The 24,995-nt window shown below is 40.4% G+C and overlaps 1 protein-coding gene across 2 annotated transcripts; it reads left to right on the forward strand.

Annotated features, from left to right (window-relative positions):
• galnt13 (UDP-N-acetyl-alpha-D-galactosamine:polypeptide N-acetylgalactosaminyltransferase 13) lies at positions 1–24,995 on the forward strand. Of its 2 annotated transcripts, none has more exons than XM_061088872.1 (11): positions 1–142; positions 6,625–6,793; positions 9,467–9,633; positions 10,442–10,649; positions 11,989–12,159; positions 12,870–12,987; positions 16,039–16,219; positions 18,607–18,746; positions 20,542–20,640; positions 21,327–21,461; positions 24,810–24,995. In XM_061088872.1, the coding sequence occupies exons 1-11, from the start codon at positions 1–3 to the stop codon at positions 24,993–24,995; spliced, it is 1,716 nt and encodes a 571-aa protein (XP_060944855.1). The 2 variants fall into 2 exon arrangements, with proteins under 2 accessions (XP_060944855.1, XP_060944856.1); XM_061088873.1 differs by having other exon boundaries at positions 24,813–24,995.

Genomic DNA, 24,995 nt, shown 5'->3' on the forward strand with positions numbered 1-24,995 from the left:
ATGCGGCGGTTCGTCTACTGCAAGGTGGTGTTGACCACCTCTCTGGTGTGGGTGCTGGTGGATGTGTTCTTGCTGCTCTACTTCAGCGAGTGTAATAAGTGCGATGACAGGAAAGACCGCTCGCTTCTCCCTGCCCTCCGAGGTGAGTCCACACCAGCTCTGCACCACCTTTGATCAGCAGAGTAGATGTGATGTAGACTTAAAGAAATAAGGAGTCCATTATGAGATAAAGACTGGGACACTGTTCTATTCCCTGTCCCTTTGAGCTTTACTGTTGCTTGTGGAATTTTTTCCATTGTCATGTTTTCCCTTAAAAATGAAGACGTTAACAGTGATTTGTTTTTTTTTCCAACTTCTCTGTTTAGGGAGTGGGAATATTCATTTTTGTATTTCAAGGGCTTTTGCAGTCTTTCAGTTAATGTAATTGGTTGGTGATGTTTTGCAGTGATTTTCCATTTGGGATATATTAAAGGGAGGTGGTAAAACATCATCTTTAGAAACTGTAGATCTTTGAAACTGTATAACCCCCAGTGTCAGGTGTTAACTTTTAAGTGGTAATTTCTTTAACGACATAATGAGAGCTTAATCAGGAATAAATACAGGATTAAAGACTACATGCTGAGCAAACAACGTGGAGTGTGTTTTGCACTGAAGTGACATCTCACTCTGAATGCATTTTTCTGCAGTCTTTTTCCCAAAGGGTCATGATGAATATCTAAAATTCCAATTTCCATCCTGAAATTGAGCTCTTGATTTAGTTTTCTAAGTACTTGAATGTACAAAAGAATAGGTTTCAGAAGTAATATCAAGTCAGGGAAGCTCTTTAAGATTATCAAGTCTTTAAGATTATCTTCTTATGGAAATACCTTAAAGAATCTCCTCAAACTGGGATTACAGAATTTGATAACCCCACTTTATAAGCGAAGCGACAGTTATTTGACAATTTCTCTTTTTGTTTCATTTTTTAATCTGGTGGACTCAACCTTCTGTTAAGGATCAGACATGCGTGTTAATTTAAGCAGTTGAGTTAATACATTCCCTTTTTTTCACCTCATTTTTTTACAGAGTCATCATCTGTCATGAATCTCATTAACTCCATGAAGTTGACCAATGTAAAAAATACAAATTGGTAGTTTTCTGATCTACAGAGAGAGTTTTCTGATGTTTTAAATCTCTATTTCGTATTTGATTGAATGAAGATAGGACTAATTCACCTTTGTAAGTTAACACCAGTGTGTGAGTATGTGCGTGTGTGTGTGTGTGTGGTGCTGATCAACCTAAACCACAGAATCGCTTTAGCAGAGTTCATTTCCTCACATGCCCTCAAGTAAGCAGGTTTCTAAGAGGCTTGCTAAGCTGCTTTTAAGGTTAGAATGAGGCAGAGCTGCCAGCTACTGACACTTATTACCATGCAAAAGTCTAATGTTACACTGCTCACCAAGTAGATGATATAATTAATGAACTGAGTGCTGAGAATATTTTCCTTCACAGGCAGTTGCAGTTCTTTTGCCAGGCCACTGCAAAGTGTAATCTTATTCATTTTGCCCACAACTGAAGAGCCTATATTCTTAATGTGGCACTGGTTCACATGTTCAGTTTTGAATGGGAACCATTTTTGTTTGCGTGTACAAAATAAGTATTATTCAGTTATTACTTGTATGGTTCAAAAGTCACTATTTTGTATTTTATATTAGTTAAAATGAAAATGACTTTAGACGCATCAGAGGCTGAACTGAATAACGTGTTAAAAAACATTGTTATAACTTAGTGGAGGCTTCAACCATAATGCTGCTCATTCGCTTTGTATGGGATAATGTCATGCATTGCCAAACTGCTTTGTGCGTCACGTTGCTTGTGCTGCATACAGCAGAGGTTGAGCATTTAATCTTTAATGCGGCAACGGAGGCACCAGCCAATCAAATCGTGTTCAAACAATCACTCATGTCAACATTAAATTGTTATGGCAAACTTGGTAGCCCACAGTGCACTATAATACAGCCAGCAGACATATGGGAATTCAGCTTTAATGTCGAGTGGTGTTTCTGTCCATTTGTTAAATGTAATTCCAACAGTTGCGTACAGCTGTTTCTGGTCCTTTTTTATGAAAAATCTGGCTCTTAAGCTACAAAATGCTATTGTGTTCCTCAGCAAGCGACTAAGTTTGTTCATCAGCGTATTTGTGGACATTTTTCTGAAAACAGCCACCTATGAGCTCTGTGACACTTTAATATATTTCCCATATTATAACACTCATTCTTGCCAGAAGTGCCTTTTGAGTACTTAATGCTTTATGTACTTATTTCTAGATTTTTATGGCTGGAATCATAGTCTAAACAGTTAAACCTCTTCCACTACCTCCCAACCAGCCACGGTGCTTCGATCACATGTGACAAACACAAGGGCCTCATGCTACTGTAAGACCTGATGCAAGTGTACCCACACTGATGATCTAATGTACAGTAGAAATCATTTATCATTCCTTTTTTCAGTATTAATTAATATCACCAAGTGGTATGATAAAGAAATACTGATACTTATGATAAATGAGACGATCTACAATTTTGTGGTCATTAAACCAAAACAATAAGCTGAAAGGCACTGGAATGCTCCATAGAGCCTTTTCTCTACCTGTTGTTTATTGCTGGGTTTATTAGCATGTCGACGATTTGTTTATTTATAGATATAGCTGCTTCAACTGACACAGAGTAAGGGTTGTTACACTTACCAGCAATCAGCCAAAAGGCTCCACAATTCTGAAGCTGGTTATATCGGCGTTACCTGGAGAAATTTCATTACGTTAATATCAATATTTTTGATTAATGCATGTTTAAATTACAATTACTCAGATTGTGGTATGATTTGATGCTTTGTCTGCTCTCCTCCTTTTGATCAGTTTTGGACCAGGAGTCCATGAGGAGTCTTCACCAGGTTGATAATGACAGTTGAAAGAATGTTTGCCTCAAATTCCTGATTCGAGCAGCACAACTCGGCTCACGTCAGTTCAGCCACATTAAACTTTATGGCCAGTCCCTGCTGTTCATTGTGTATTTAGGATTTACATTAGCTTGAAATAATAAAAGAAAGTTGTTTGAAGGGATGTGTTAATGTGAAAGAAAGGATTTTTACATACACAGGTTCTTGGCTCAGTGTAAACATGTTCAGTTCTTTGTTCTTTTTGTCAACTGAGCTTAATGGAACCACATGAAACGTGTGCAAACGCTGCAGCAGGAGGTTAGTTTGTAGCAAATACTTCAGCAGTTTAGCATCGAACTCCCATGAAATGGGTGGTTTTGCAAGACTGGTTAAGATAAAGATCCCTATTCCCCAGTGAACGTCCCATAACCCAGTTGTCCCTTTTCATTTAATGGGTTTCAAATAACTCTTCCACAGATATGTTCATTACATAAAGTAAGTTTCATACCTAGCAACCAGGTTGACCACACCCCCCCAAAAAGGTAAAGGATTCCTAAATCACTCCTTATAGGGTTAGGCCAGGACTCACTGGTATTAGGTCATGTTTAGAGCTTTTTGACTGTGTGTTTGTGATCAGAGATTTATTTGAGTGTTTCTTTTTATTTAATCTGACTGTATGCAATATTGAAAGTGCTGAAGGTGAAAAATATATTTTATGGTCATAATGAAGGCGCTACATTTTTCTATGTGAGTAGCTTATGGTAATCAAATATATAAGTCGTATTTAATGTATTTCTTTATAAGAAATTATATAACTGTCTGCATAATGCACCATAAATATGCTGATATTTGATATACTGATCATTTAAAAGAATAGTTAAAGGCTTAAAAACAAATCCCAAGTTGTTGGTGTGTCTGTGAGGATATTCTGGCCTTTGGTAAGAAACGCTAACATCAGCATGCTAACGTTAACCATCTTAGATAAGTTTCAGGGTTGCAGTTTCGACCCCCCACTCGCTCGCTGTGAATCCAGCGGAAGATCCCCTGCTGCGTTCTTACATCGAGAAGTCGATGCTAGAACGCAGCAGGGGATCTACTGACATTATACCAGGAGGTCAGGCGAAGACAGCCCTTCCCCTCGTGAGAAAATACGGATGATCTGCGGAGTCCAGTGCATGTCTGAAAGCTAGGGATGAGCGAGTACAGCATTATCTGTATCTGTATCTGTTAACCATATGAATTATCCGTATCCGTACTCGTAGTGTGCGGGGCCTAACCCGGAAGTGGGTGTGATTTAAACCGGAAGTGGGCTGGTTCAACATAACTTTCTTTTTAACTTTGGAATTTTTTTATGATTTTTTTATTTTGATTTTTTTAACATTAATTTCCACACCGGGGGTGTGTGTGTGTGTGTGTGTGTGTGTGTGTGTGTGTGTGTGTGTGTGTGTGTGTGTGTGTGTGTGTGTGTGTGTGTGTGTGTGTGTGTGTGTGTGTGTGTGTGTGTGTGTGTGTGTGTGTGTGTGTGTGTGTGTGTGTGTGTGTGTGTGTGTGTGTGTGATGCGAGGGACGTTCGCTGTCTCCCGGAGAGATGAGCACTCTGTGTTTTTGGTGTGGAAAGACGTGAATTGTATTCGTTCGCAAGTCATACAGACTGGTTTTGTTATTTTCACTTTACGTTAACACTTAAAGTTTAGTGCAGTGTAATTGTTTGCCGTGATAATTAAATGCCAGTGTGATAATAAATGACAATTTCAAACCATACAAACTGTCATGTTGTACTGTATTTAATAGAGGTTTACTTTACTGTAAAGTAAGTGTAAATGTAAAGTGAAAATAACGGGGCCAGTCATTGTGACTTGTGGACGGATGTGGTTCGCGTCTTTCTGTGCTGGAAACACGGAGTGTTCATTTCTCCGGGAAACAGTGAACGTCCCTCGCATCTCCAGCGCTCCTCTACTGAGCCATTGCAATTTTTCCAAAGACTCGTACCCGAAGACCCAGTCGGGAAATGAACGAATCATTTCTGCTTCCTTGACTGAGCCTATGGAACAGTCCCGATGCGCAGTGAACCTGAGTGACTGAGAGACAGAGAGCTGTTCTGTGAGTGAGTGAGCAGAGCCGTGTGTGAATGGGAGGAGCGCTGTGACGCTGTGTGAGGATTTTCATTCAGTCCGAGCACAGATAATGACTCCGATTACTCGTATTATAATCGTACTCGTCAAAAGTGCTTTATCCGTACCGGATACTCGTTTCAGCCGAGTATCCGGCTCATCTCTACTGAAAGCAACTAATGTGATCGCAATTTGTCTTCTGAGCTACATGAAAGTTTCTCTTAAATTCTGGAAAAACCTCCAATAGTTGTCAGAAGCTCCAAAGCCATTCGAGGCAGCTAATGTGAACTGTGTGACCCCTTATCATTGAAAGCACTGCCTCTGCTCTGAGATATATTATTATAGAGAGAGAGAAGGTCATAAATCCATAGGAGGTTATTTACCTTTCGCTCAGTGCAGCAACAATAACAGCACTGCTGATGTTCTGCAGGCACTTAACTAAAGCAACAGGGGCGTGTAACTGTAGGAAGGATTTTGCTTCCTCACAACCTGATCTATTAATACATTGTCCGAATCTCTGAGTTCAAAACCTCATAATATATCAAATTAAAATGTTTTTCAGCCTGTGCACCACTTAATACTCGGCCAGCTCAAGCCACAGGAACCAGAAGAGGTTTGGCAGAACCTTCACTCTGTCTGTATGAAATGTCTCTTGTGCAATCTGTGACGTCAGATGTAGCATTTCTCAGGCGTTAATAGTGCAAGTGAGAATCCTATCACATTTGTTTTGTGTTCCTAAAGGAATATACCGTACTTTTCATATGTGCACATCCTGATGCTCTTTAAACCCTTATATCCATTTGGTACATGCACATTGACGTGGAAACCAATGTTTGTGTCCTCCTTTTTTACAATTATAGCAGAATAACACTTAACAAATTGTACTGAGATAAAACCAGCATGCTTTACTACACTCCCCTGGAGAGACGGATAATAAACTCTGCATCTGTGGTGCCTGTTACAGAGTTTTTGAAAACCCTTCTCTTCTCTGCTGGTGAGAATGGAGTGAAGAGAAGGAGTGTCCCAGGTCAGACTGTTCATTAGTCTTAGTCCCATTTAGAAAGGAGCTGCAATTTTTAGTTGACTTTTATATAACAGTTACTCTCACATTGTTCCCCCATAAATAAATAGTCTGCAATTTCCACTTTTGTGAAAGGGGTGGGGCCTGAACCAAAGAAGAACCCATTGAATATTGGTGCAGACCCAAAACAGGGGTCGGATCCACGATGTTCTTTTTTTCAGTTACTTTAACATTGTGAGATGGTGTTTTTCAAAATTCGCATTGATTTCCCAGAGAGTATTTGATAAAAAAAATCTGGCATGTTTTGGAGACTGATTAATGAGCCTTTGCAATTTGGTGCAGATCCAAATAAAAATCTGGTGGTAGGATGCAGGATCTTAACCATTGCAATTTTTCAATGTTTTAACTGATTTCCCAGGTAAACAACGTATAGGCATATTTGCATATCTTTGAATGTGTGCAATTTGGTGTGGCTTAAGGGAATTGTTGGGCCTTGGCGAAAGTATATGCTCAGAAATATAAATTTAAAGTCAGACTTGCCCTCTCATGCCCTCTGTTTTATTCTCTGTTATGTTCCAGCTGTGATAACTCGGAGCCACGAGGGTCCAGGCGAGATGGGCAAGTCGGTGAACATCCCCAAGAACGAGCAGGAGAAGATGAAGGAGCTCTTTAAGATTAACCAGTTCAATCTGATGGCCAGTGACATGATCGCACTCAACAGGAGTCTGCCGGATGTGAGGTTGGATGGGTGCGTATAAGCTTGGTAGTCTTCCAGATGCATGCTGTGACTTACACTTCTGACTGTTTTAACACCTGCACACACACACATGCACACGCACACACGCATGTCTGCTTTCCAACAGACCAGCTTCCAGGCTCGTTATGCTCGCTGTTCCTGTCCAAATAAAAAAAACTAATTCTGATGCGTGGCGTCATTTTGGGTCACGCTACTCCCAACTTTTTGAATTTATGGCTGTGTCTTTCACAACAAGGACTGGGTGCAAGATTCTGAAAATAGATCATCCCCTCAGACATCTCCATAACCCCTCAATAATGTCATTATAGAAGGAGTATAGAACTTCTCAGATGGCTCCTGGAAGGAGATTGCAGAGATTGTAGGTAACTATGATAAATTCTGCAGGCAAAAAAAACCCCTAATGGCTCAAAGGGACGGTCCTGCAGGAAATAAGCCAGTGATAAAACAGTTCTGTTCGTGTTTCTTCCTCCGATTCTTTACCTTTTTCTGCCAGTGTAGTTTTATTTTTGTCCGCATTGCTTCCTATCGTGAAGGAGAAGACCACTATGACCAATCCGTGAAGCACAGCAGCTAAACACGAGTCCTCCACTGCTTCTAAACTCTGATACATTACATACCTATCACATGTCGCATGGAGCTGTGGTTTCTTTATGAAAATGCTTGACATTTAAATACATTTTATGTCTTAATATTTGAGATATTTTCATGCTGTAATGTGAGTTGACTTGTATATGTCAGGTTCACTAAAAACTGCTCTGGTGTTGATACAACATTATTAGATGGCTCAGCAGAGCAGCAGGGTTTAATAGTCTCAACAGGTTGTCAAACAGTGATGCAAGCTGCTGTTTCTGCTGATGACATGTTTCAAACTATCAGGACAACATTATTTTGATGGTTTTAATAAAATATAAATGAGTTAATTAATTTCCACCTGTATTAATAACTGTTCCATGTGGGGAAAAAACAGTTCTAATTATGGGCACTGTTTCAACACAAAATCAATCAGATCCATCCAGTGTGTATGTGAGACTTGACATTTGAATGGAGGAAGGATTTTGTTTACTGTCACTCAAGATCCACTTGAGCACTTAATGAAAATCCAGAGAGCTGTTTGTGTGAAACATGAGCACATTCATCTCGTGCGGCTGGTATGCACAGGCGTTCTCCTCTCGCTCTGAGACATTACCCATGTGATTCAGGTTTAAATATTCCAGCTGAATGCCAGATCTCTGCAGCACTTTAATTAAGTGGATGCCAAAAGGCCCTGCCAGTCACATAGGAAATAAGTATGTCTTTTTTTCACTGGTACATTCGAGACGCCTTATTAAGAGAACGCCACCTCGATGTGTTTTGCAATACAGCGATGCATGTGTATAGAATATTCTGCCTACACAGCGCAAAAGAAAACCTGTATTACTGAGGAACTTCAGCTGCGATTTTTTTTTTTTGCTCCATATTATCTTCATTCTTCCCTCAGTATAAATATAACAGCAGCTTAATTACAGAGCACAGCTTAGTCTTGCAAAAAAATATCCCCAGCTGTGCAGTGAGAACAATCCAGAGCCGTGCAGAATTGCCGGTTGTTCCCTCTGAAGGACGATAACGTGTTGTCTTGAAGGCAGCCTTCTGGCCCAGTTGGGTCCGTCAGCTCTGTCACATTGAATAGACAGGAGTGAAGCAGCAATGCTGTCTGCTCTGATGGCTTCTTTCACCCTCCGTCACCTCGCAGTCTTCCTGCTCCCCCCGTGCGGGCTGCTCTGACCGGTCCACCTCCTCTTTTCTCCTGTAAAACAACTCATTCCTTATTCAACATGACCCACAATCCAGAACAGCACACCACCTTGTCACTCGCTGGGATTGACAGACATCCCTTCAAACCAAGGGCACGCTGACACATCTGTCAACACCGGTTTTACTTTTTCTACTTTCTACCTGAGGTGTTCGTCATTAAATCTGCTGTGTCGATTTTTATACCGTGATTGCAGCATCGGATCGCAGCAGGATGCACTCTGATTCTGTTCTCACAGGATAATGAGCTACAGGCAGGGAGATCCACTGTGACTGCTGCTCAACACTGACACCATCGTTTTAGTTCGGAGGGTTAGGTTTAAGTATGAGGATACAAATTGTTCTGTTCAGGTATTGAATGCAAATGAGTTCAGTTTAGTTGTAATGACTCATGAATTATTCTCGAAGAATAACAAAATAATGTCAAATGTTGGACATTTAAAACATCCATATTTAAAGGGAGGATTTATGAGGTGTTGCTGAAACGCCTAATTATTGAAATCCTCTGCTGATCCCGCTCAATAGATAAAGTTGTCTTTTCCAGGATAACCAACCCTAGCTTTTATTTACAGTAATATTAAACGTATAAGAAGCTCTAATAGGAATTGTTCTACTGGAACGTCTAAATGTGTTATTTGTATTAATCTAAACCAGAAGGTGCAAGCTTTGGGATCAGCATCATTTTGGGGCTTTTGAAATTAATCTAAGAGGGTGCCCAATCACATTTCATCATATTTTCTTTATATTTAAGTTGTTAAGTTTCTTGTGCGTCTTTCTTCATGTCTGTTGAGTGACATTAGATAATCAACCTCATGTAACTTCATTTTGTACGGTTCTGCTTTACTATGATCCTTTTTCCGGCTGTCGTTCTCTCAGCTGTAAGACCAAGGTTTACCAAGACGACCTGCCCAACACCAGCATCGTCATCGTGTTCCACAACGAGGCGTGGAGCACCCTGCTGCGGACCGTTCACAGTGTCATCAACCGCTCTCCAAGACACTTGCTCACGGAGATCGTGCTCGTGGACGATGCCAGCGAGCGAGGTTGGTACTGTGGCTAATGAGCAGCTCACAAAATGTACAGCGTCTCGTCTCTGACAGACTCTAAGGTTTAGCTCCGTTGTCAAGGATACAGGATGTTCATTTTAAAGTCATGGCTGACTATCTGTGTAAAGAGTGTGGGAGACAAATCCCTGATACAGACTCAGAGGATCACCTATCATGGTATAAGAATAATATAAGAAAGGGCAAATACAGTGTTTTTAAATGCAACAACAGGAATGAGAATTTGCTATTTGAAGAAGGGGATAACAAAAGCACCACGTAAACTGACATGTGGAGCTGCATCTCACAACATTTTTTATATTGTGGGTTTGAATCTGTGAATGTGAATTGCACTCAGCAGAATTAATTGCTCAGCCAGGATTCCAGTCCTATTTGTTACAACCAACCCGCTTAATATGTCTGAATATTTCCGCAACATTGACACATAATTCTTTGAAAAATTGTCTTGCAATATCAATGAAAGTGACAAAAAAAATCGACTGGGATCCGAAGCAGTATTTAATGGGTTCTTCCCTGACCTTTACCACATCTTTCAACTATGCTCAGTAGTAGTCTGTCCAGTAGTTGTTGCATCATTTTGCTATCTAATACAAATGCTGATCAAAACATAACCTCCTTGATGGAGGTAATTAACAGTTTCTTATAAATTAAGTTAAAATACAGATGATAGTCAGCCATCAATCTGGAGACATCTTCAGTCGTCAGAATTAGAGCCCAGAATTACATATTTAACGTTTTTATCCAACCGTTTGTTTCAGCTCTGTGGACTCTCGCTGTTCTGTTTCAGACTTCCTGAAGAAGAAGCTTGAGAACTACGTGCGAACTCTGGAGGTGCCCGTAAGGATCCTGAGAATGGAGCAGCGTTCAGGTCTGATCAGAGCCAGGTTGAGGGGGGCGGCCGCCACCAAAGGTCAGGTCATCACCTTCCTGGACGCTCACTGCGAGTGTACGACGGGCTGGCTGGAGCCCCTGCTGGCCCGCATTAAAGAGGACAGGTAAGAGGCTAAATCCACCAGAATGAATTCATCAAACTTGATGTTCATTTTTAATTTGAAATAATCAGCATATTCTCTTCTTTAGAACTGTTTCAAAATCTGTTGAATCTTTTGCCTATTCAGTCCTGAAACATGTTTTATTTATAGTGGTACGATCACATTTCACTTCAGTTGCATCATTGGGTGCTACAGCCAAATTTCTGTCTGAATATTGATGGGACAGCAGCCTGTCAGTCATGAATTCACTGTTAGAGCCTGACACTGCTGATAGAGACGATTATCATTTTGCATCATCTGCTCCTGCTGCTGTCTCAGAGGAAACTGGTTCCAGTTACTGTAGATCTGAAATGTTAACTTTGCCACAAATGATCCTAATAGAGTCGAGATTAAAGCGAACAAGGATATATCTTCAGGTACGTGTTTGTGAATGTGTAGAATATCTCTTCGTTAAGTTTTCTTCATCTTTGAATGATTATTAAACCGGATTTGTTAATTCAACATGGTTAGTTGTTTGGTTGCTGTTATCAGAACATGAAGATGTCTTTTCCGGCTTTTACTTGCATGTATAAAAAAAGAACTGTGTATGTGACAAGAACAGATGGATGGATTAATAATGATTCGCTTGCGATCCATATCTTATCTGAGGTCAGACACATTTATTTTCCCTCAGGAAGAGATTGGTATCATATGCCGTAGAATATTGCATTAAGAAGCCATTACACTTTTACTGAATGCTGCTGCACGTGTATCGACGTCAGTAATTCTGGCTGCAGACCGATGAGATGGTGCAGGAAGTACATGCTGTATGCTCCGTGCAAAATGCTCCTGATGCATGATACGGTTATAGCTTAATTAAAATCCAGTGTAAGACAGAGATATGGTTGAAATAAGATTTGAGATATCAATGTTATATTCAATACTGATATACGTTGTATTACAATATAGCAAATTTGTTCAAAATCACATGTTGAAAAACTGAAGAGTTATGAACAATTAAAAGATAAGTCTGCACACTTCAAACCTTTTATGTTAGTAGTTTAATTACAGTCGGGTTGAATTTATTGAGTTATATTGGAGCATTTTTTCACCAATGTGTAGCTGAGTAACGTCATGTGGCCTTGGCTATAAAGACGTGTTTTAATTTAAAGGGGCTGCTGGGCCTTGCCGTAGAAATGGTCACAGATCTCAACCTGATTTTATAATAGCAATACCATATAACCAGTAAGGGAAATTAACTTTCCACATTGTTGTAACATTTATTTTAATGTACGGTGTGATGATTCACAAACATTTTTGATCTCAACATTGACTCTTACACTTTACCACTGGTGTCTCTCAGGTCAGCAGTGGTGTGCCCTATCATCGATGTCATCAGCGACGAGACGTTTGAATACATGGCCGGCTCCGATATGACTTATGGTGGATTCAACTGGAAGCTGAATTTCCGCTGGTACCCTGTTCCCCAGCGGGAGATGGATCGACGCAAAGGCGACAGAACGCTTCCTGTCAGGTGCACAAAGAAAATGTCCTCTGAAGTCAAATCTAGATAGTCATCGTTTTTTGGGAAGTGAATGTGTGTCTGACTTTCCACTCAAGCGATGTTTTTGTTTAAGAATTAACAGAGACGACGTCTGATTACAGAAAAAGGTGAAAAGACACAGTTGTGAGTTCGTAGAGATGTTACTTGTCAGTTCTTCATCAGAGCTGTTGATGGGGTTTGCTTTGATGGCAGCCGGCTACAGAGAAAAATCTTGGTCATTAGGATTTCTTCACAAGAAGATTAAAAAAGTGCCATTTTTATCTGTGGACAGAAATAGATATTTCTTCCTTTGTGTGTCCCACTGATGCAAACAACTGCTTAAATAGCATCTGCATTTCTGTGATTGTGCTCTGCTGTAGTGTAAGTATGAATGAGCTCATTTAGTTTAAAAATAGAAAGTCTGCTTACATTTGCACTTTTTGGATTTGCAGTGCAATTCACAGCTCATGCAAATCCCTGCAACAAACATTATGCTTAATTCAGGGCAGACTTCAACATGGAATTAATTAAAAGACAAGTTGTTTTCCCTCTCGGGCTTGGTGTCAAATTGTCAAACAAATTGGTCTTTTATTATATTGTGAATGCTCCTCAGAGTTGTGCTGAGATACAAATTGATGCAGCATAGAGAGACTTAATATTACAAAAGAATCTTGTCTTCATTTGTCGTGTGTCTCTTGCAGGACTCCCACCATGGCAGGAGGGTTGTTCTCCATATACAAAACATACTTTGAAGAAATAGGAAGCTATGATCCAGGGATGGATATCTGGGGGGGAGAGAACCTGGAAATGTCTTTCAGAGTAAGTCGCAAACAAAGAAAGGGGGCGTGGGGGGTAAATGGAAACCTACCAGTTCCCTTAATTGTATCTGTGTTTCTGTTTTCTTTTGAACTATGTGACAAGCATCTCCACATGCACAACAAAGCTCTATTCATCCTGTGCACAGATCAGAAGTGTTCTTCACAGCTCAGACACTGAACACACACTCGGCGACATGACAGCATTTCAAAAGCGAAGCCAAATCATCTTGATCATCCCTGGTGGCTGGTTGCAGTATAGGCCATAAACTCCATTTCTCCCATGTTAATGGATGGGACATGGACCAAACAAAAGAAGTCAAGGATGGTTTCTGTCATTTTAGTTCATTCTTATCACTCGGATGTTTGTGTTCATTTTTACAGTAAGATTGGTCTTAATTGGTTATTTGATGCTATAAAAACAGGGTGAAATGTCGTGATTGACAGCTGTGACTGAATGGTGAGTGGTATATGTGGGACCTCAGAACTACAGCTCTAAACCATAACAACTACTGTGCAGACTCTGGCTTCACATGATGTAAAAGGTGCGATATCCTAGATATTTTAGCTTAATGTTTGTAGCAGAGGAAGTGGAGATGTGTCATCCATCTTAATTACGGTCATCAAAATTAGGTAAAATGTGACATCAGTGACTTTATACTACCTCCTTGGATTTTAATGCACAGTTCCTAGACTTAACTCAGAATAGTACAAAGACACAGTTCAGAGGGAAATTGCCCAACTGACTGGAGCAGACAGAAGAGACTCAGATCAATCTATACATCGATGAGCAGAAAGCATCAGGATGCAGAACACATCGAACCTTGAGGCAGATGTGCGACATTAGCAGGAGACAGTCGGGGGAAATCAGAGGCTGCAGTAGATTCAAGCTCACCAACACTGGACAGCGTGACACTGGAACAACATAACTTGACCGAATGAATCCGAATTTTTGTGGAGGTTTGCAGATGGTCAGAATTTGGTATTAAGCATGAATCCATGAACCCAATTTGCCTTGTATCAACAGTCCGGGCTAGTAATTGTGTAAATGTGTGGGGGAAGTTTTCTCTGCACTCTTTGGCCTCTTAATACCAGTCAATTCCTGTTTGAACAGCTTGTCTGAATATTGTTGCTGACCAAATGCATCCATTTGTGGGCACAATTTTTATAAACGTGACAATGAGTTTAGAGAACTCTGGTGGCCTTCCCAGTCAGGCTCTTGTAGAACATCTAGTTCAACAGGAGATTCACAGCATGAATGTGCAGCTGACGAATGTGAAATCATATCAACATGGACCAGACTCTCACAGGAGTATTTTTGACATCTTGTGGAATGTATGCAAATAATGAGGGTTGTTGCGAGAACACAGGGAGGCCCTACCCATAATTAGTATGGTCTTCTTATAGTGCACAGTGCATGTGTGGGTCCACTTATTGTGTGTTAACTTTTCAAAAAGGCGTCACTGTCGCTCATTGTCAGGCAACCTCTCAGATTGTGCAAGATTTGTCACTGTGGTGTTCAAAAACTGAGTAGAAGTCCTGGTCAGGTCCGTCCATCTTGAGCTGTTTGATATGTTATACATAAATAACACAAAGACAGAGTAGTCCATTTGTGGGAGAAGTTTCGTCGCACTATGAACGTAAAGTGCTTTCATCACTTAACATGCGGTGTACGGCTTGTTGTTAGCTGTGTAGTCAACACAACACAACATTGTGTTTACCACAGAACTCCATTCAATATATTGCGGTAGCTGTGGGCGGAGTGGGCTGCCACGGTGTAGGTAATTCATTGGAAGCGCTGCTCAGAGAGTGGAGCGAGGAGTAGTGTTTCCTATTAATTACCTACACTGCTGAAAAAGCTCATCTGCAAGTATGAGTGCTCGCATCCTCTGTTTTTTTAATCATGTTTAAGCAAGCAAAGGGCGGCATCCTGTGTGTGTGTGGGTGGTATGCACCCGATCACCCCTACCCCCAAAAAATACACATTTCATCCATTTTCTGATACATTTTTTTTTTTGAACTTCTTTTTATTTCCTTTTGTCACATTCACAGTCATACAGTACATCGTTTTTAACATGAAATTAGGTATCACGGGTTCAAGTTCTAGGTTACTGGGGTTAACTGTCCATGTATGTCTCGGGTCCAGGCCATCATTATCCAAATATATCGAAATCAAGTTACTGATTAAAAATGTCCACAGACACAATACATTTCACATAACATTTCATCAAGACATTATTCTGAAATAGTATGACCTGCATATGTCCATTGGTTAAAAGGGGAAACAAAGGGAACACAAAAGCAATATATATATATATATATATTTTTTTTTTTTTCTCATATCAGATGGAAATGTAGAGCAATCGAGGACCAGTTGTTTTTAAAAACCTCTGTTTTCAGTTGTAATAGTGCAGTCAGGTATTCCATCCTGTACATATCTTGAATTCTGCCCCTCCATTGGGTTATTGTGGGGGGCTCTGGCTTCAGCCAGGAGGCTGTTATTAGTTTATTTGCTATTAAAAGAAGGACTCTCAGAAGTTTTGTCTGGCTGTTTTCTTCAAGGTTATCAGGCAGTATCCCTAAAATGAAGTGTGATGGTTCTAATGGTATGTCTATAAATCTGATACATTTTGAATCAGCAAAAACATAAAATCTTTAAAACTGCGACTCTTACTCCTGTGTTGGTTTTTTTATGTCTCCATTCTGTTATGTGGTGTGTTTTGCTTTAATTCCTCTCATATACAGTCTACTGTATGTGTGTTGCAGTGTAAGAGCAGCCGACTCTGCTGCAGCATCCAGTGACAAACACATTTCTAGTAAAACTGTCCCTCATTCGATAATCTCTTCTTTTCTCTCTTCCCCTGAAAGCTGCGCTGCTCTAGAATCAAGAGCAAACTGTCCTCGTTGGTGACAGTTTGAATTCATTCCTTTGTCATATGAGCACCTGAGCATCAATTAAGGGAACTGGCATGTACCCAATGTTTTGTAAGCTTGTACTGACTGTGTTTGTCTGCTGTCTTGACACACACTGGATGAATTCACCACGTGTCTGCAGATCTGGCAGTGCGGTGGCTCTTTGGAAATTGTCACATGTTCCCACGTGGGCCACGTTTTCCGGAAGGCCACACCGTACAGCTTCCCTGGAGGAACGGGCCAAGTCATCAACAAGAACAACAGGCGCCTGGCCGAAGTCTGGATGGATGATTTCAAAGACTTCTTCTACATCATATCACCAGGTACACAGACAGATTAGGATTATTAGTGCAGTGCCTGTTTACACCTGCCTCTTTGTGTCCCGAGGTAACGCTCCGGTGCTACTTCAGAATTATTCCTTGTCATGAGTGAGTCCTCCTCAAACTGAAAACTTTGAGTTTATCCTACCTGGTTTATCAGCTATTAAGATTTTTATCATGTGAATGTTTTCCATAAAAGGAAACTGATTTAGCTGTATTGCTGTTCACGTATGTGCCTTTTATATAAGTTTCTACCCGATATACTCTGTGCTTTTACTTTGAAGACAAATCACTAAAGAGGAAGTGGTTGTCTGGGTCAGTTCAATGTAGTAAAATATAAATAATCAGATTATCAAAATGCCTGGCGGGACATGTATTATTGGCAGCAGGCTGTTAGTTGACGGCCACTGCTGCAGTGTGTCTGAGGACGTAAAAGAACTCGGTCCACAGACTGCAGGCGCACTGCCCTCCCCCCACTGACTGCTACAGAGCGCTGGTGTCATGTTTATTCAAAAGTTATTAATATTGAACAAATCGCGTGTCCAGATCAACACTGCACCTCCTCTGACCATTCAGGACACAGATACCGAGGTGTGAAGTTGATAAGATAAATGACTTGCAAAATAGGCTTTCCACTTCCAGACAGACGGACAGAGGTTTTCTGAAATAGAAGGTAGTGAAGTAGATAAATGCTGAAATGACATGAATTCTTCATGTTTTTAAAGTTTCAAGGAATTTTTGAGTCAGAAATGTAAGAAGTTTCATTAATGCTGCACTGCTGTTCAAAAGCAGATATGAATAAACTGCATTAAGAAACTTCTCTGTGCTACTGTTCATCATTCACCATATTAGTGTGAAACGAAAGCACTTTTCTTCTCTTATTCGTTAATTGTCTTAATGATACTCTTTCTTTCATCTAAGAATGTATTTTTCTTCTTTCACTCTGCTTCACATAGGAATTAAATGCTGCTTTTGTCGTCTGCAAAAGAGAATTAATTAGCCCCTCAGAGCTTAAATGCACTCGGACAAACTAGAACAATACGACTGTGCGAGACCGAGACATGAGTAGCTCTCCATCTGTCGATTAAGTAATGTGATTACCCTTTAGCAGACAGCAGTGTCCCGGAAATCTCAAGTCAACCTGTGCGGGATCATTCGTAATCTGCCGAATCTTGTCGCACAAATTGTGACCTTCCCCTTCGACTCGAGCAGTATTTTCAATGGCGAACTGTGTGCAGACAGGGCTGGGGGTTGTGATAGATGAGCCTCTCTGCATATCATGGCCCTGGAATGGCTTGTCTGTTCCTCCAGGACATTAGGGAGAATGATCTCGGCCACGCTGCTGCCAGACCTCGCTTATTGGCCTCAGAGCAACACAGTATGATGCGCGGGCTGAATTTGGGAGTGGCGCGGAGTGATCCTATTAAAAGTGCATCTCCCCTCCTCATCCCTCCTTTTCACTGGTGATTTCATGATCAAAGAGGCCATTCATCATCTGCAACATGTGATGCTCAGACCTTTCAGACAGAGGGAGGGAGAGGGAGAGGGGGAAGAGAGAGCCAGGGGAGGAAGAGTGGCCTTCAGCCCTCTGCTTTTATCTGCCAAATTGAAACCTCTATATCCCAGATTAAAGTGTACGATATTGTAGGTATTATAGAGGGTGGTGTTTGCATTGTCTGCCTCGTGTTTGATAGATAAACATACAACGCCTTACTGTTGGATGCTTGAAAATTATCTTTCCCTTATTGCAATCATGCTCTTTCATGATAAATTACCCCCTGGATCAATGTACATAGAAGCTTTGAGTCCTCAAGAGGCTCTCTGGGGAGAAACCATCTGCCTGATGTGTTTGTAAGTGTCTGTGCTCCGTCCCCGTCTTATCCTTCCTCTGTGTTCCATTTCATTTAGGCTGATGCATCTTGCAGTTTTCATGTTCAGTGTCAAATACTTCACGACACACGTGTACCACACATGTGACATTGTTCGTATGACTTTTCTTCACGTTTCGATTTTTATCAATAAAGTATTTTATGTAACGTTTAATAGAAAGTCTTTCTATCATGACCCAAATAGCTCTTCATAAAGGGTCCCTCTGGTGTTAAGTTTTGGTAGTGCAACAAATAAAGAGAACCCTTCTATTTTAGAACCAAAAGAGAATATCAGTCAGGAGAGCGCAGACCTTTGTCCTTAAAAACACCAGATTTTATACAGTTACACCCATGAGTTGTTTATGCTTATTCTTGCTTTCACATAATCCAGCCAACACATGGGCAGTGGTGACAACATAGCCTCCTTGGAGGAGGTAAAAATGTAAACACTTAGGTGAATAACATCTGATGTTGTGAAGTTGTTCATCTGGCTGAATCCTTTTCTCTGCGTTTCCCCTGCAGGAGTGATGCGGGTGGATTACGGAGACGTCTCTTCCCGTAAAGCCCTCCGCGAGGCCTTGAAGTGCAAACCGTTCTCCTGGTATCTAGAGAACATCTACCCAGACTCCCAGATCCCAAGAAGATACTACTCACTTGGTGAAGTATGAGCTTTAATGTCCTCTGATCTCCCATAATGCAGCAGATAAACCAGCTGCTTCCGCATTCAGACCGATCCGCCCTTGCAGTTTCTCGGCTGTTTTTTTCAGAAAGACAATACTGCTGTGTGAGAAATCTCAAAATCTCAGAATACAGGAAAGGCTGGAATAAGATTAGATGGAAAAAGCAAACATCCTCGGCTGTTCGTATTGAATGCATATGATAAACAAACAAGGGGATGTTCATGCAGTTGGTATTGTTCCCAATCACATGTTCACACTATGCTTGGTGAGATTAGGCTCATGTTAAACAGACACTACTTGTGAATATGCAGAATCTGTATGTACATTCCGTGAAGATAGCAAAACTAATTGAAAACATTAACTAACGGCCATTCAATTTACCTGCATTCATATGCAGATAGTTCTAAATGTTGATGAGCCTAAATGTCATCTGGACCTAAAACGGCTACATTTGCTACTTATCGCTGTTAGCATTTGACTTACAATTTTGGCCGTCGCCACCGGATGCTAATTCCTCTTCAGGCGAAAGGCTCCAAGATTGGTCATGTATACATTTTACCCAGTCTCATGGCACACGTTTGTATTGCACTTGAGCTAAAATAATTTTTTTGCAGAGGAGAAGTATTTCCCTGTAGTATTAATACAAAAAACAGTAGAAACGTTTCATCAGATCATTATTTGAATGGGCAGTGATGGAATTACAAAGTGGTCCCCTTAGAAATGAAAAGCATATTGTGTAAAACAATCTGATAATGTGAAGCTCAGGTTTGAGAGCTCGTACTTAATTGTTTTCAAGATAACAAAAGTTTAAGATCCTTTTATAAGTTACTTCCTACTCACACGTGGGAAAAAAATATATAATTGAGTGGCCTGAGTTTGACTCGTGATGCCCACGGCTGTGTGTCGACAGCAGTGCAGCCAGAGCTGACGTGCAGAGTGCAGCCTGTGCAGAAGATGGAAGCCACTTCCAAGCAATGTCAGCTGAAGAACTCCCAGTGAAAGAGCTTGTAATCCCTTATCATTTCATACTGCTGAGGATGAGAGGATATATTCATCTGTGCTGCGCTGCTGTACTGCAGCACCTCAGCTGCTCGTCTCCCTCTAAGCCACCGCAACCTCCACTGAGGGATTCTCATCCCCCCACAGTCAGTCAGCCTTTCTTTAACAGCTGGAACCCTTAGGTTTTATATCACTTAATTATGAATGCGGCTCTGTTCCTGCATGATAGGCATAATAAGTTGCTTACATATAGAGCCAGCTTTAAGTAAAATTCTTACTCAGAAAAACATTCTTCAACATCACAGTTTGGAAATTTACAATTCTCAGTAATGGGCAAGTCACTTGTGATGAACTTGAGGTAAAAGGCAGTTTTATTCATAAAGCGTATTTTATACACGGGTTGATTCAGCGTGCTGCACAGGGAACTTAGAAACAACACAGAGAAAAAATTAGAAGAAGTTAATTTAAAATCAGAAAGTATTTCAAAAAAGTTTTTAATATGGTTTTAAAAAGTCCAATTTCGTTGTAAGGACACATTTTAATGAGAAATATTGAGCAGGGTCAACCTGGCTGGTGTTTTGTTGTTGCTGGTTGTTTTGTTGTTCAGAGAAATAGCCTGGAGTGATGGATTAATACCACAGCATTTTGTAAACTTGGTATGGGTAAAATGGAATATGAGGAAGGTTTGATCATACTAAAAATTAATTTAGAGCTCAGTAAATTGAACGAAATATTTGAGCCAAATAAACTTATTACACTGTGAATTTCTTGCTGGTAGATCCGAAATGTTGAGACCAACCAGTGTGTGGACAACATGGGAAGAAAGGAAAACGAGAAAGTCGGCTTTTTCAACTGTCACGGTATGGGAGGAAACCAGGTGAGAAAAACCCAAACACATTTATTCTTATCGACCATGATTAATACAGTACATATAGTCCCCTCAAATAGTATTTCAATATCCTTTGTTTTGTATTTTTCATTTGTAGTCCAAGTCTTTAATGGACTGGGCTGTTTATTTACTATACATATCATTCTAACAGGCAGAACTTTACAAGTGATGAAAAGGTAATGGAGATTGATTTGATCTCTTTTTATATTAACAACAAATAGAGCCTTTGATGATTCATTATCTATGATACACGAGAATTTCAGCTCGCTCTGGTTGCTAACTGTGTGTTTAAGTCTGTGTGTGTTTTCCAATCCAATTTAACTCTGGGGTTTTTGCCAAGTTTTTCTTTGCTGTCTCCAGAGTCCCTTGTTGATGTTGCTCCATGCTGTGGGTCACTTTGCTATTTTAAGAGGATTTGTGCCAAGGCATCATTTGTATTTTGGTCTAATTATTGCTTCCTCTGTCATTACAACTAAAGAAATACATGCAACCCAAAAATCCAAAGTTTAAACCATGTTTGGCACCTCATAAATCATGAAGAAATCTACAATAATATCAAGAATTAATCTATTGAAATCTGTGATATATTCCCACTGTTTACTGGCTGCAATATGGTGATTGATGTTTGTGTTGCCAGTGTTTCCCATCCTCTGACTGAGACGTCTTGTTTCCAGGTGTTCTCATACACGGCGGATAAAGAAATTAGAACAGACGACCTCTGTCTGGACGTCTCCCGCCTCAACGGCCCCGTCATCATGCTCAAGTGTCACCACATGAAGGGAAATCAGATGTTCGAGTACAATGCTGAGGTGGGATTTGTGTTCCCAGATAATCCCTATTCAGGCTGTTATTGCAGGCAGCCAGTCCTGCTTCCTGTCGCCTGCTGTATTGAAAGAGACTTGGATGAAATGCTGATGGATTGATTCTGTGTGTGTCTGATGAGATTGCTTGTGCAGGAGAGTACGTGGAGGATTTTGGTCGTGCTTAGTGGGAAATTCAGTTGCCCTGTGCTCCGCCACCAGGTGGTGGTGTATACCAGTTTTTTTTCTAGCAGCACACAAGTTGAGTTGTTTTCCAGTCTGCAGCTATTCTCTCCTGATGTTCTGTATTTTTTACATAGTATGGTGGCAAGTGGGAGTATGATTTTGAGGTAAGATGGTTGAGTCGTCACCTTGTGAATGTTGATCCAAAGTTTGTACCTGTGCGTCCAGTATCGTGATATCCTCTGTCGGTAGTGGTCATTAGAGATTAGATAGTTTAAAGTGGCCTCACCATGGGGTTTTCATTTTCCTGTAGTGTGACCTATAGCTTGTTTGTGCATGTAAGGTCCGCTAAGTTACAAAGGCCAAAGTCTGCAGCAAAGGAAGAAAACGCTGCTTGAACACCGTGTTTACATTCAATGTCAATTTAGTATTATTTGTCAGCACAATATCCCAACAGTCGTTATCTCAAGGCACTTTAAAATGTATGATTGAATTTTTGCATCAGTAAAACACTTAAAGATAGTGGAGAGGAATGAAAATTCGAAGAAAACTCACACAGAAGCAGGGTCTGGGTGAGTGGACGTCTGATTCAGCTGGTTGGATCGAATGGAAAAGAATAGGGAGGCAGGGAAGTGAAGGAGACCAGAAACGTATAGGTGTAATAATGTCATTAATAATAACAGCAGCAATGATAACATCAACAGTTAACAATGATAATCCTAATAATGACACTGATAATTATTTTTAGGCTAATAATGATAGTAATAATAATGATAGTCATAACAGCGGAGGAGCTCTGTTAGGGCTGGATCTTGAAGAATGAGGACAGACTTTTCTTTCTCCGTCTCCTTCAACATGTAACATGTAACGTGTCCGCCTACACACAGTTTTTACCACGATGGAGAGACATTTACAAATCATAAATATATAAAGAATTCCCATTGTGAATCGTCCCGCTCCAGTCAGTTAAGACTCCTGCAGCAGAACTGTATTATTGATGTATCAATCATTGATATCATGACTACAGCAGAGTTAATATTCTATCAGGAAGCAGTACAGTGTGTGACTAATTTGAACATCACAGCATGTAAACAGATTCCTGTAGAACTCATTTTGAACCTGTAATTGACTAGAATATCGGCACTTTGGAAAACTAGCTCCATTTCACACCGTGATTCAATTTCAAAGTGGTGAAACGAAAACTAAATTTAAGTAAATGAGAAAAACCACAAACTGCATATTGTTCTCAGTTCATTTATACTCTTTATACTGTATTCTCTTGTCATTTCAGTCTTCATTTAAATGTATTAACATATGTTGTTTAGCTCCTAAGTGGAAACTCTGACACATTTTGAATGTCACAGGACAAACTCAAAACATTCTCCTGAAGCTCTTCTGACTGTAAACTCGGTACATTGTGGATCATCCACCTCAAACAGCAGCTTTTATATTAACAATTTAAAGGTAGAGGGTTGAAAGAGACCACAGCGAACATTCAGTTATTGAAATGTTCCATCGCTGACATGTGGACATGACAAGGTGAGGAAGCCCTGAGGCCTTTCCATCAAGCTTTGAACAAACCAGGGAAGAAACCCCTTCATTACACTTTGTTCTCTGGGAGCATTATGAAAAAAATCTATAATTCATGAACTAAGATCTGGTCTCTGTTGTAAACAGGACTGGGGTTTCACCGCTGTCAGTGGTGGAAGTTATTTTTAGCCCGGGTGTGACAGTCAGGGGCTGAATCCTGGTCGCCTACAGAACCATTAACATTTCATCTGCTCATCAGTTTCTCTTTCACACGAATATACGGTATCTCACTTTCCCACCTTCCCTCCATCTTCATTCACAACTGTAGCAGATGGCTTTTCCCTTTTTCCACCGGTCCTGTAGCTTCAGCCAGAAAGAAGCTGCTTCTATTGGTCCGTCTCCCACAATCTCACGTGAACACACCAGTTATAAACATTATCGCAGTCTGAATTATTCTGCTCCTCATCCAGCTGTTCTTCTCACTTAGGTTTACATATGAAATATTGTGTTAGTTTTGTAGCTTTCCAACTTAGAGTTGTCAAGTCTTATTCACAAAGATCTTTCTGCTGCCAACATGTGAGTAAGATACACGTCTACACGGTTTCCAGCTTTGAATATTTATTCTATTTATAGATGAACAGATGTGAAGGAAAATTCTTTGATGACTTTAAAGAAAAGGTTGAGTTCTTGCACCAACTTATTCAAACCAATAAGAAACTTAACACTTGACAAATTATTTGGGAAACAGTAGTGACCTCATCCAAGGAGGTCACATTTTCATCTGCATTTGTCAGGTATTTAGCAGGATTACACAAAAACTACTTTACGGATTTAAACATAACTTGGTGGAAGGATGTTTTATATGTCAGGAAAGAACTCACTAGCATTGTGAGATGATTGTCATTGATTTCTCAGTGAATAATTCACAGATCTTAATTCAACAAATCAGGCACATTGAGGGGACTGATATGTACGAGTTTGCAATTTGGTGATCCGGAAAAAAATACATCAAAATTTGGTTTCAGAAGGGGACTCTTGGGCCTGGGTCGTATCCATTCTACTCAGTGCCATCTAGTTTTAATATATATATTGTCTGAAAGATCAGATCAAATGGGTGATGGATGAAACTGTCAAGAAAAGGCGTTAGATTATTAGGAAATAAATTGCTTTGTAATTCCCATCTAATCTTTAATAGTATTAAAAAAACAATTTCCTTTCACTGTTTTCACTTATATTCATTCTACAAATATTGGATTGTTTGTCTCATTTAAAATAATTTTTGATTAAGCGTTGATCTGATAATATTCATATGCTTTGAGATCTCTCATCTTAATTTTAGTTTGTTACATGGTGTGGCAGCATCATAAGACTGTTGTTTCACATGGTGAATTGAATCCCTAACAAGGGTCCATGACCAAAACGTTGTCTAATAGACCGATTAAGTACTGACAGTTTGCAGGAGTTCAACCTTTTCTTTCACGAGTCATGAATTTTTTAAATACAACATGCTAATGCAGCAAAATGGTCAAATTTTAATCACCTCTTATTAAACTGGAAACCTTCAGTTCAGATGCATTAATAAATGATGACTCTCGCTCTCACCTTCACCAGAATGTTTGTCTCTACCCCCCCGACCCGCTGCAGAAGCACACCTTCCTCCACATCATCACCCAATCATGTCTGACCCTCAGCCGTCTGGAGGACGGCACCTACGGCCCCACAGTGGAGTACTGTAACCACAGTCCCACACAGGCCTGGATCCTCCACAACTACACACGTCAGGAGGTCGCTAAACGCCTCTACTTCAGCCCCACCGATTATTTCCTGTGA

This window comes from Limanda limanda, chromosome 16 (assembly GCF_963576545.1).
Source record: "Limanda limanda chromosome 16, fLimLim1.1, whole genome shotgun sequence".
Taxonomy (NCBI): Eukaryota; Metazoa; Chordata; class Actinopteri; order Pleuronectiformes; family Pleuronectidae; genus Limanda; species Limanda limanda.

Excerpts from the sequence above, each read along its gene's own strand:
- galnt13 (XM_061088872.1), top strand. The coding sequence starts at position 1 with ATGCGGCGGTTCGTCTACTGCAAGGTGGTGTTGACCACCTCTCTGGTG. Across the intron at positions 12,160-12,869 it reads GACAGAACGCTTCCTGTCAG|GACTCCCACCATGGCAGGAG; the intron begins GTGCACAAAGAA and ends TGTCTCTTGCAG. Across the intron at positions 16,220-18,606 it reads CTTCTACATCATATCACCAG|GAGTGATGCGGGTGGATTAC; the intron begins GTACACAGACAG and ends TTTCCCCTGCAG.